Source organism: Neospora caninum, chromosome VI (genome assembly GCF_000208865.1).
Source record: "Neospora caninum Liverpool complete genome, chromosome VI".
NCBI classification, from domain to species: domain Eukaryota; phylum Apicomplexa; class Conoidasida; order Eucoccidiorida; family Sarcocystidae; genus Neospora; species Neospora caninum.
The window spans coordinates 3,190,870-3,203,600 of record NC_018392.1 but is presented as its reverse complement, the minus strand read 5'-3'; the positions used below and the strand labels follow the sequence as shown (position 1 = coordinate 3,203,600).

Genomic DNA, 12,731 nt, shown 5'->3' with positions numbered 1-12,731 from the left:
GTGCCTCTACTCGCGGTCCAGACCGAGGTAGACCGGCTGCAAAAAAAGAATTCGGACCATGCATGTCGCGTAGCAGAGCGAATCGGCTTCTCAGGCCAAGCAGCGGAGAGACTGTCTCTATCCCGGCAGCACATAGATCTGAGTGGCGGGCAAGTGAAGAGCTTCGGTAGAGAAAGGAAAACAAGTCTTGGTTCCTCAGCACTTCCGCACCTGAAGATACACTCAGGGCCACCTACTTGAATTGCCACGATCTGTTCCCCTCTTCTCGCGTTTTTCTCGCCCTCGAAACGCATCGCCTACAACACTGCGAAAGAAATCTGCGCCGCAGAAACGACGTGGCCGCGGCAACTGGAAAAAGAACTTCGATCCCTTCAGGAACGGGATGAAGAGAGAAGCCCTCACAAAGAAGGAAGCAGTCTTCTCACGCTAGAAAAGGAAACGGGCTCGAGAAACATAGAAAAGGAAACGCACGGAAAGGAATTCGCTCTCTTCTTCACTGCCTTTGCATTCTCATCCTGTGCGATTCAACTGTCCTCTCTCCCTTCTCATGGAAACCGCTGTCTCTGCTCCTATGCTGCCGAATCTTCTTTCCTCTCTCTCTCCTGCATCGTCCAGCAACAAGCCTAACCTTTCCCCCCGCCCTAAAGGTTTCTCGTTTCCCTTCTTCTCCTTCCCTTCCTCTCTTTTCCTTTTTAAGCTTCTTCTGGAAACCCGCCCTGCGTTCGGTACTTGCAACGCAGTCTCTCGAGAGTCGCGAGGTACTCCTCTGCGATGGACGGGGCGAGGCCGCTTCGGTTCCGGTCTTTTTCTCGGTCGAAGTCTCCGACTCTTCCTTTATCTCCAGGCTTCTGCTGCGCGAGAAAGGAAGAAAGGGGACGGGAGCCCGAAGGCAGAGACGCTGCCTGTCGGTCTCTGGTCCGTTCGCTCTTTTCTTTCTTCGCCTTGGCCTCCCGATCGGCCTTTTCCTCCTCTCTGCTTAGCTTCTTCTCTGTTGCTCCCACGTCCTGCGCCCAGGAACGCGGCGAAGGCTTCGAATCCGGAACCGTCGGATTCCAGAAAGCGCGAAACGCGGCTTTCCTCGAGGTGTCGTGGGCCTTCTCGCCTTCCAGAGAAGGGAACCGAAACGTTGTCGACGTCTTTCCGTTCCTCTCCTTCCCTCCCTGCTTTGCTTCGTTTCGAACCCTGCGCGAACCTTGCGTCCTCGCGTCTCGCCCGTTCTTTGAAAACCCCTCCAACAGCCGGTGGAAAGCGCTTGAGGCGCCGGACGCCTCTTCCTCCTCGCCACCCGAATAAAGCCTTCTCTCCGCGTGCTCTTCGCCTCTTCCTTTTTCGCGCGGATCCCCTCTCTCCGCCTCCAGCCTCGGAGACTCCGGCGGAGACGCCGTGTTGCGCGACTCAAGCAAAGTTGGCGAGAGCCTGTTCCCTCTCTTTTTCTCGACTTCACCCCCACGTTCCTTGGGCTCGCCGCTGCCGCGATAGCGACTGAAGGAGAACTCCGGGCAGTTCATTTCTCTCTCTTCTTCCCGTCTCCCGTCTCGGTGTCGCGATCGCTCCTCTGCGCCGGTGGCCGCGAAGGAAGACGGGACACGCGACCTTCTGCACTCTTCGCTTCCAGTTTCCAGCGACGGTCTCAGGCGAGAAAACGGCGAAGCGGCCTTCCAAACGTGCGCTTGCCGACCGTTCTCTGCCGCGTCTTCTCGCCAGCCCAAGCTTCTCTGTGAGAGCCCCGCAGTTCCGTCAGGGACACAGTCGGCTGCTGCGCTTCCTCCTACAACAGCGGCGGACGAGACACGTGCCGAGTTTTGAGTTTCTTCCTTGAGTTTCATGATCTTCTGGAGAATCGTCTCCATCGAATCTGCGGGTTGAGTCACAGACGAAGCCGCCGCCGCGGAAGATACAGCCCGCCGCGGAGAATACGGGAGAGCATGAGAGCGCGCGGAAGAACAGGGCAAAGAGAGAGGATTCGCGGAGACAGAAGGAAGCGAGGCAGGTGCGACCCGCCGAGAGGCTTGGTGAGTCGCGCCAGCGCCTTGCGGAGAAGCCTCCGCAGCCGGTGACGCACGAGGATCTTGAGAAGGGAAGGGTGACGACGAGGGAAAGGCGAGACACCCGACGCTGGCCGCGGAATTGCGCTGGAGCCGAACGGAGGCGTCGGGATGCGGCGCAGGAGCATGCAGAGCCGCGTCTCTGTGCAAGAGAGAAACGTGAGAGACACGAAACGAAGAAAAAGACGAGGAAGAAGAGGAAGAAGAAGGGAGAGTAGTCGAAGGGCGTCTCGGTAGACGAGAAGACGCAGTGACGGAGCCTTCACGCGACTGAGGAGAGAACGTTGGAAGCCGGCCGGGGGGCGAGGCGGGCAAGACAAAGGAGCTGCGGTTTGGCTCTGCAGCCAGGGAAGATTGACGTTCGAGAGAGTTAGAGGGGCGAAGGGGAGGCGAGTGGGGAGATGCGAAAGAAGACGAACGCCCAGGATCAACAGGACCATCCGGGGAAGCACCAAACGGACTGTGTTGGGGCTGAAGAAGTCCCCGCCGCTTCTGTTTACGATGCGTTGAAGACAGGACAGAAGCGCGTCTCTCCCGTTCCCTCTCTGCCTGGTGCGTCTCGAAAAAGGAGAATAGGTGAGCGCCTGCAGGAGCGACAGCCTCTGAGGAAGAAGAAACGCGCTTTTTCGCCACGGCCCTTCCGTGCACGTCGATCAACTTTGGCGAGGAGCCTCGCGACTTCTTGTCGGCGGAAAGCTGCTGAATCTTCGCCTCCAACTCACGCTGCTCGCCGGCGAGCCTCTGCAAACAGAGAGACAGAGAAGGCAAAAACTGTGCGAATTCAGACGAGAAGAGGAGTGTGCAGAGACAGGAAAGCCTGTGTCGCCAAGAGACCTTGCCAACAGGGGCACACGAGACTGTGTCCTAACGCGACATGCGTCAATGGAAATCACGAGAACCGACAAACACCCAAAGAGAAAAAGCTACGCCGTGACAGGGAAGCACGCAGCTGGAAGGCGAGAAAGATTTCACGCGGAAACGCACACATTTCACATGTTTAACACGATGCAGCGTTTTTTTGGCGCCCCCCAAAAAAAGACCACTCTGTGCCCAAACTCCGTGAAAGAGGCAGGGAACGAAAGCACGAATCGGAGAGCGCGCCTTCTGAACGGCGCCTTGGAAAAACAAAGAGGGGGAAAAAGTCTCCACGACGCAGTTCGATCAAGCCTTCTTTCGGTGCCCTGTCTGTCCACAGTCCGCTCGTGGCCTCAGGTTTTCCTCGTCTTTCTCGTTTTCAAGAATTTCTCAATGCAGTGAAAGAGTGAAGTGTCCCTCGGAGCCGCGTCACTTCGCCCGCCTCGCCCGTTCCCCTCCTGGACACTCTTCCCAACCTGTCTGTTCCTCCCGCTCCTTCCCCTCTTTGTGTGCAGCAACTGAGGTATCCCAGGCAGTCGTGACAAAACCACGGGAGAGCAATCGCCCGCGAAACAAAAGAAAAGACGAATGCGCTGCTCCGCAGCGTGTGGGAACCTCGCACAACCCCTTTGACCTTCTGCACATCAGGTCCCCCGTTTGGTCTGCTTTGGAAGCAGGCAGCCAAACCTTTTTCCAGTTCATTCTTCACACCTCCCTTCGTCACTCACCTGACAAGCTTGCAGGAGCTCGGCGTGTTTCGCGCGCATCTCATCGTCGCAGGTTTGTTTGTTTGATCTTCCTTCTCGCCCTTCCCCGGGAACTCTTCCGTCTCTTCTCTCCCAGGCTCTTGCGCCTTCACCTGCGCTCCAGCTCTTCCCCCCGCAGGCTCCTTCTCGCCCGTCTCCTTTGCTGACTCGGCCCTTTCCGTCTCTTCTGCCTTCCCGTCGGGTCACTCGGCTGCTTCGCTCACGTGCGCCGGCGTATCTGTCTGATTCAACTTCGAGTTTCGCTCCTCTCGCCTCTCTTCTCTCTCGCTCGTTCGCGGCTCTGTTCTCCCGGTCCCTCGCCCTTCGGCCGCGCTCCCTGTCTCCGATTCTCTCGTCTTCCAACCACAGTGTCTCTTCTCTCGGCCCCTCCCTCGGGTTGCTCTTGGATTGCAGCGCCGCTCGGGATGCACGTGCCTTTCGCCAGCGAGGCGAGCAACGTCGGCACATGCATGCCCGGGGGTAGTCACAGTGGGAAACCGCCGAGCTGCGTCGTTTCTCTTTCCTTTTCCGACCGTCGCGGCGTCTGTCGTGGGAGAAGGGAGGCGAGAGGGAGTTCTCGCTTCCACACTCCTCGAAGTCTGTCGACCGCGAAAGAATGTGCACGCCTTCTCCGTCTCCGTGCGTTCTTCCTTCCCTCCTGGCAGCCAGTTGAGCCCCCGGCGAGACGCGGCGGACTTCTCGTCTCAGACCCTCCTCCCGACACAAGAGAAGCTGGGAGTTCCCGCATGGACTCGAAACAAGCGCGCGACTTCGCCGTCTCTCATCGCGCGCCGCGTGGCTCTGCCTTCCCTCGTCTGCTGTCTTCTCGGAGATCGGCAGGCGAAAAACGCCCCGAAAAGGCTGTTCCTCGGCTCGGGAAAAGGAAGACAACGAGAGCGTTCGCGTTTTTCCCCTCGCCGAGTCGCGCCCGAAGCCGCATGCAGTCGACGGGAGAGCTGTGTGGGGTCTTCTGCGCATGCGAAGCGACGGAGACAGGGGAGTCCTGTGCTCTTCCAGGAGATACCTGCCGGCGGCTCCTCGACTGGCGCTGACTTCTGAGCCCGGTGAGAGAGAACACGAAGGGCCGCACGAGCTGTCTCTCCCTGTCGCCTCCCTGTCTCTTCGTCTCCGAACGACGGGAGACAGCACGGCTCGCCTTCGGCTCCACACGCCTCCCTCCCCGACCTCGGAGCCGCCGGAGCCGCGCAGGCCTTCGCGCTCTCGGAGACAGGGGAGACACGGACCAGACGGGACGGACCGGAAAGGTCCGTTTCTCAGAGCAGCACAAAAAGCAAAGGACGCGAACGAGGGAGACGCGGCGCGACGCGGCGGGCCTGGAGTGTCCCGCGGCTCTGCATTTGGCGAGTGCATGCGCAGAGCCCCCAGAAGGCCGCGCTGGGAATCCAGAGTCGCGTTCTGGGCTCTCTGAACCTCATCTCCCCCGCCGCGGTTTCTCGGCGTTTCCGACGCGCCGTCTGGGAAAAGGCGCAAAGTGCCGAGGCCGGTTTCTTTCGCGCCCTCGCCAGCTCGCCGGCTATGGGTCTGCAGCACGCGTGTCTCTCGACGCCGTCCTTTGTCCAGCAAATCCGAGAAGGCGAAAGGTTTCTGGCCGTTCTCCAGAGGTGAAGGCAGAGGCGAGACGTGCGAAGCGGATGTATCCTTTCCCCTTTCTGGAGAGGTAGACACTGGAAAGGCGTGGTTCGGTTCCCGGCTTCGACTTCCCGCGCCGCCATCGGGCTTTGACGCAGAGAAAGTCGGCGACTGGTCGCCGATTCCGCGGCGTCTCCCTGTGTTTTCCCCGCGTACGCTTTCTCGTCCTCTCGCAAGTTCTGTCTCCGGTCGTTCCCCTGGGAAAGAGGAGGCTCGGGCAGAAGGAAGCGGCGTCTGTTTTCGCGCGTTCAACCGCGCCCAGAGCGCCGCAGCTGAAGCGACAGGAGCCCGGTCTTCGACAGCCCGCGTGCTGTCCAGAGCAGACGGACTCCGTTCTCCGCTGGCTTCGGCTCCTCCGCGTCCCTCTCCGGCAACCCGTGAGGCAGGGAACGAAGTGAAAGGGACGGGAAGACGCGATGGAGACGAGTGTTGCCGGCGCAGCGAAAGAGACGATCTTCGCAGGAGCGCTGACGAGCGGAAAGATGTGCGGTCCTTTTGTGAGAGCGAAAGGGCCGACAGCCGTTTGTTTTCCCCCTCCGAAGCCGACGGCAGACGAGAAGACAGCCAGGGATGCAGCCCGTCGTCGTGAAGAAGCACGCGGCCTGTCTCAAGCGTCGATTGGAATTGCTTTGTCGCCCTCTCTGCAGTCTCCGCTTTTTGATCTTTCGCCGCGATGCTTCTGAATGTGTGGTGAGACGCGTCGGATGCACACGAGGACGCTTCGCTCCCAGACGTTCTTCTCTGCGGCAGTTCCGCGGTCGCCAAATCCCCCCACAGCGACGCGCTCTCTCGCCGTGCTAAAGACGACCGCAGGGCGCTCACAGCGAGGCAGGAAGACCCCAGCGCCGGAAGCGCAAACGCAGGCGGATGCTCCTTCGTGTCGCTCTTCCCCTCCTCTCTCTCTCTCTTCGGCAAACCCGCGACAGAAAGCAGAGACAAAGAACCTGTGCTCGGCTCCACCGTCCTGGAAGCTTCACAAGACGAGGAAGAAGAGGAAGATGAAGACGGAAAGGGAAGACGCTCGGGGAGTTTGCGGACGTGCTGGCGTAGAGCCTCGTAATCAAAAGCCGCTTTCTCTCCCGTGGGAGGGGATCTCTCGATTCCCTTGCTCGTCCCCTCTGCCGCTTGCGGCGCATTCCCGGTCTCTAGTTCTGTCGGTAACGCCTGCTTCGCGCCTTCACAGCGCTCCTGTTTCTGCGTCACAACAGCCCAAATGTCTTCGGCGAGCAAACGCAGTGGGAGGCTCGCCAAGCTGTCGGGTTGCGGATCTCCCGGCGCCCCTGCTGAGTTCTCTCGCTCGAAGCCGCCGCTCGGCCCCGCCTCGCTGGAAATCGCCGGCGCATCTGGTGCATGCATTCCAGAAAGCGACGGGGCGGGGGCCGAGCGCTTGTCGTCAGACACGCCGAAGGAAGCAGCGGGAGAGCCCGGTTTGGCGGAAAGCGGAAACGCGGGAACCAGACTCGAGCCGTGGTCAAAGTGATAAGAGTCGGTCGGAGCAGTCGAAACGGTGTGGCACAGCACGGGAGCGGAAAACAGAAATGCAGGAAGAGAGGACGCAGGCAAAGACGAAGGCGGAACGAGACGGCGCGCCTGAACCGACGGGAGAAGCGGAGGCAGCGATGGGCGTCTCGACGCCGTCTTCAGAGAAGAGGCGCAACGAGCGGACGACGGAGAGGGGACAGTGGACGGTGGCGCAACACCAACGACACGAGGAGCTAGAAGGAAAGAAGGAGCAAAAGCAGAAGAAAACGAACAAGAGGACGAAGAAGAAGAAGAGAAAGAAGAAGAGGAAGAGGAGCAAGACGAAGAAGAGGAAGGAAGATGGGGGTTTTTCTTGGCTTCTCCGAAAGAGAAACGAGCCTCTGGATCTGCCGCGAGGGTCGCCGAAAAGGGAGAGGCCGAATGCGTTTTCGAGCCGGCAAACGGAGCAGAGACAGGAAGAGAAGAACGTGCATCCGGCGTCAGCTGCAGAAGACTGGAACGTGTGGGGTGAGAAGCGAGACTCTGCTGAGACGGAGGAAAAGCGGAAGGCAGAACCGAGTGAGGAAGAGACAGAGAGACTAGTTGGTCTCCTCTCTTTGATTCTTCCTGCGAAGGAGCGGCAGCCACAACCTTTGGTTCTCTCTGCTCTCCATGTCCACCCCCTCCACCCTCCACGCCTTCTTTTGCTTCTCTATGAGTTTGCGTCCACAAAGGAGACGCCACGTTTTCTTGTTCCGTCTCTGGCCGCGCACGAGAAACGGTGGAGTCGAGGCGCGCCTGGGCGGCGGCAGGTTCGGTCTCGGCGCATGCCCCAGCGCGTCTCTCTTCGATCGCCGGGTCCCACGAAGGCCGTTGATTCGCCTCCTCGTCGAGGAACGGTGCGCGAGCGTGGCGCGAATCCGCCCGAGACGGGGAAACAGAAATCCGCGCACGCTGGGGAAACGGACTCGCCGTTTGCGCGTCGACAGGCAGCGGCGACATGTTTGTGAACCTTTTGGGTGTCTCGAAAGAGAAGGACGAGAGGATCTCGGAGGCGCTTTTCTGTTTCGAGGCGAAAGAAGCAGAGACGCGGACAAGGCCTTCCTCCGTCTTCTGAGTGACTCGGCTTTGTGTCTCTGTGTCCTCGGAAACGCGCGCGGTTGCCGGAATCCTTTTCGTCGAACTTGCAGGCAGAGGGGAGCGGGAAGGAATCACTTTGGCGAGAAACGAAGAGACAGGCAGTTCAGGGTTGAACCCGTTCTCCATCTCCCCCGTGACGCCGGAACAGCCAAGGTCTCCGGAACTTTGGCCTGTCTCTCCCTCTTCTCCCTCTTCGTTGCATGCACGGCACGAGGGCATTCTCTCTCTGCCTTCCAAAGACAATTCGAGACGACTGCACGAGTCAAGTGCAGAGTCCTTCCCGAAAAGCTCTTGCGTCTGACTCTTTTCCTCTTCTTCTCGATCTTCCCAGTCCTCCAGTCTCAAAAGAAAAGCCTGACCGCCCCAGCTTGCCTTGTTCCCTTCTTTGCTTCCTCCTTCATCTTCTGCGCGGCGCGTGGCGAGGAAACTCTCCTCAAGAAACGTCTGCGCGTCGGGACTCGAGGAGAGCCGCGCTCCCCCGTTTTCTCCCCCGGGAGAAGGAGTCTCCTCCCATCGGCGCCACTCTGCCTCGTACGAGGAAGAAGAGGAAGAAGAAGAAGAGGACGAAGAAGAAGAGGAAGAAAAAGAAGAGGACGAAGAAGAAGAGGACGAAGAAGAGGAAGAAGAAGAAGAGGACGAAGAAGAGGAAGAAGAAGAAGAGGACGAAGAAGAGGAAGAGGATGATGACGAAGAAGAGGACGAAGAAGAGGAAGAAGAAGAGGAAGCAACAGGGATAGAGGCGGATCCAGATTCAGCGGAGGTTGTGCCAAACTCCTTGGCGGGTTCCTCTTCCGCTTCCTGGTCTAGAGACGAAGGATAGAGGAGACGAATGGGAAGAGGCGGTAACCGAAACCGGAGAGGAAACAGAGACGGTTGCGAAGACGCACGAAGAGAAGGGCCAAGATGGGGGCAAGAGGCATGGGATCGATTCGAATGCTGCGGAGAGTTCGAGCCTCGCAGATCGAGAGAATCGCAACTTCTGTTGTCAGAGTCGCCCCCCTCGGCGGTCTTCCGGGGTCTCCCGACGGGTGCCAAGATCGAGGCCGCGTGCAAACTCAACAGAGGGGAAGGCTCTGTCTTCCGTTCTTGCTCGCTTCGGAAAGCCGTATCGGCGGCAGCTTCGGTTCGTCGTGGTGTGTGTTTCGTGGCGAGAGTCGCTCCGTCTCGCATCCAGATTTCGGTTTCTTCCCCCGCATTTCTCCCCCTTTCCGCGAGCAAATTTCCAGCGCCCTCCCCGCGGGCCCCCCGGAGAGATAAAGTCTCCTTCGCTGTCTCTCTCCGCTCTCCAGAAACAGACACGGGCCGCGACATCGCCTGTCCCCTCGCCAGCGTCACCGCTGTTTCCTTGTGACAGGATGAAGAAGCCGACGTGAAGAGGCCGGAACCGCCAGGGTGTGAGGCCCCAGAGAAGTCAGCATCTGCGGGGAAAGATCCCTCGTCCTCTAGCGAAAAGGACGAGAAGAGCGTGGGAAGCAGGTCACCGAATCGGTCGTTCCGGGCTGTAGTAGAAGCAGCCGGGGAATGCAGGCGGCTCGGACCTAGGTTTAATGAAGCGGCTGGGCACGATGAAGCGGCCGCAGCGTCGGCGGGTTCTGGGAAGAAGGCAGAGACTCTGGACAGCGTCGAGCGCGCGCTTCCAGTTTTCGGGAGGACGGAATCGCAGCGTTCAAGAGACTTCTGAGAGGCACTATATGCTGGCAAGGGCATCATGTGAGACGAAGCCTCGTGGGCGTTTGGGCGGGGGGAACTCGGTTTCGGGAAACTCGCAGCTGCATGCGCCAACGACGAAAAATGAGCCTTCTCGTCCTCGGGCTTCTGCACCAGTTCCTCCCAGGGCTGAAAAATCGAGAAAGCGTTTGCTTGAATCGAGGGCGTGCCTCCCCAACCCTCGTGCGCTGAGGTGTCTGTACACCGCGTCGGCGACGAAAAACGCGGCGGGAGACCGGACGAGGCTGCAGTTCCAGGTTCGCCCGAATCACGAATGACCGGAGGACCTGCAAGTTTAAAAGTGGAAACTAGGTTCGCCAAATCTGGGGCGGATGGCTGACGCGTCTGCCGAGACAAAGACGAGGGAGACAAGCGTGTGGAAATCTGAGAGGACCTTCCCGTCGGTTGTGCGGCCGCAGAAGAAAATCTGCGAGAAGAGGCACAAGCAGGAGACGCAGAAAGGTACGAGCTGGGCGATGGGTCAACAGAAGAGGGCGAAGCGAAACTGCTTGAGACTGTCCAAGACGAACGCCTCGCAGAAGAGCTGCCGAGTTTTAGACCCGAAGTGAAGCATGTGTTCGCCAGAGATCTGGACTCGCGGTTTTCCGTTCCACCGGCGGAACCGCCGAGACTCTCTGACACAAGTCGCAAGGAAAGGCCACCCCCTGGCCTCTGCACGCCCTCCACTACGGAGGTCGATGAGGTTGTGTGCATGGCGACGTGGCTAGAAATTTTGTGTGATCCCAGGGAACGGAAACCGGCAGCAGCTCAGAGCGGCGAGTGAACGGAAACCGGCGGCACCGCAAAGGATGTGGACATCACGGAGAACACAGTGGAGCCTAGGGGCGAGGATTCGCCAGAATAGCTCCGGTTGCTTGTTTGGAAAGAGTAGAAATACCACGAGGCACTCATTCTCGGTTTCATGTCAGCAAACAAAGGCTGTCTGTCGCGGGGCCAGATGCAAGGAAAGCCCGGACAGTTCCTCGCCGAATTGCAGAACCAGGTTGAGCACACGAACTGCCAAGAGAGTGAAGTATGTGCCTGCCCTAAATAGCGTGAGTTCGACCATGAGAAGAGAAACGGGCAATCTGTGGAATGTTTTCCTAGTGTCGCATGCAAGCTTAGGCTGAGGACGCAACGCCGGAATCACGCACCAACCAGCCAGCACGACGGGTGACGTGGGAAAATGGCAAGAAAACTGTAAACATTTGTTTGCGGGGCGCCTTTCAAAAAGCGAGAGTTCCAGGAAGATGAGCAGGACAACGGCAGGGTGTCAATTTGTGCCGCAGAAGGGTAAAGCACAGCGATAAAAAGCTGTTGCGAAGACAAGACAAGCTCACAAAAGGTGGGGGAAATGGGTTGTGGCGGGTCAGGGGGGCGGCTAGATGCACGCAGGGGGCTGCATCTCAGACGAAAACGATCTCCTTCAGAAAGGTTTTCGAGCACACTTGCCTTTGTTCACTTGCATCAGTGGTTGCCTTGGACGCTTTTATTCTGAAGGGGTGATTTGTTATTTGTTCTGGAGCGCCGACCACCTCCAAGGGCGTTGATCAAAGACACCGCGAAACGACTCGGTCTCGTCTGTTGACCTCCGGCAGCGACACAAGAAAGAGACGGAAAGGCAGATGGCTACCTTCCTCTCCGATTGAACTGCATTTCTGGACGAGTACTTTCTCATGAACCACTTTCTGGCGGACCTACAGCAGCTTGCGCCACAGGCACATCCACAGGTGTCATTTTGTGGGTTCTCCCTCGGAATGGGCGACATCGCAACGCCCGGGGGATTCTGAATATCGGTAGCTCGTCACTCGAGATAGCACAGCCGCCGTCTTGATGTGTTTTGTCTCTCGGAAACTATCTAGCCAGTCTGTCCTAATTTTTGCCAGCTTTCGGTTACGGCGACTCTGGAACCGAAGGTTTTTCTACTGGTGTGTCCGGCGACGGCCATCCCAGCGAATGCCCTGCTCCTCTGATGCGTCGGCAATTCCTCAACATTTTGTACAACTCACGCGGCCTCTCGCGTTTTTCGCTACAAGCAAAAAGCTCCCAGCAAGTGTGTTGCGGGGGCAGTTCTTGCCGCCATGTAGTACGGGCAGCTGCCGGCACGTGTCGTTAGCCAAGTGTAACCTGCAAGAAGATGGCAAAATGTCACGCGTTTCTACGCAGTGACACCAGTAACTGATTCTTCGAAAATCTCTTTGCGGATGCAGCTGTACTATGTATAGCATGGCTGCGTATACACTTTTTTCTGCAGACACCTCGCACCGAAATACCGGGGGAAGATGCTAGTATGGAGCAGAACGCTGGAAATCAAGAAGCTTGTCTTAACCGCGACTTGTGGACACAACACTTTACGGGCTGCCCTACGCGCGCAAATTCACTGTGACAACGTGCCTTCTCATCTCCGGAAAGTAGACGTCCGCCCTTGTTAGCCCTACACGTGTAGATTTGCCTGTCAATTCCCGGTTTTGCACGTATCATCAAGAGACATGATACATATATATACATATATATAGCCAATTTGTATGTTTACTGTGCCTACCTGTTGAATTATCCACGTGTGAAGCCGCGACGGCTTCACTCAGTTTCTTAACGGATAGACGTTTTATCAGGACCCATCTCGTCTGTGAGCAGACCATTTTTTTTCGTGCTGGAGAATACGAGCGCCTCTGCTCCGAGGAAAGCCTTCAGCTGTCGCGAGTCCGCCGGACAGAAAAGCGACTTCGAGCGGCACACTGAAGAGAAAGCCATACAGAAATGGAAGACCTAGGACTGGACTCCCTGTCGTAAAAGACAAATCTGCTTCTCTGTTGTCATGAAAAATAACATTCCACGACAGTGCTCCCCCTCCCCCCCGCCCCCCCCCCCCCCGCCCCAATACTGGAGAAATAGCCGTGTGACGCGAAGGCGTTCGTGCCGTCTTTGTAGCGCAATGTGAAGGTTTTATGAGGGATTGCGATTTGCGTTGTTATTTGCGCGGATGGGGGCGCTAATTCTTGACAACCTTCCTGACAGAACGTTGTACGTCTCTTACGTGTTTTTCAAACTAAAGACGTTCGGAAAATCCACGTGGGGCCCCGGAGAATTAGCATTCTTCGCACTTTGTCAATTGGCAACATGAATGGAA

At 58.0% G+C, this 12,731-nt stretch overlaps 1 protein-coding gene across 1 annotated transcript; it reads right to left on the bottom strand.

Moving 5' to 3' along the window:
- Positions 1 to 692: 692 nt before the first annotated feature.
- On the bottom strand, positions 693 to 11,341 carry NCLIV_019270 (conserved hypothetical protein; the record flags this gene model as incomplete). The annotated part of the gene is made up of 3 exons (XM_003882121.1): positions 693 to 2,786; positions 4,832 to 9,949; positions 11,306 to 11,341. 3 exons carry the CDS (start codon positions 11,339 to 11,341, stop codon positions 693 to 695), a joined length of 7,248 nt encoding a protein of 2,415 aa, XP_003882170.1.
- Between the last annotated feature and the right edge of the window lie 1,390 nt (positions 11,342 to 12,731).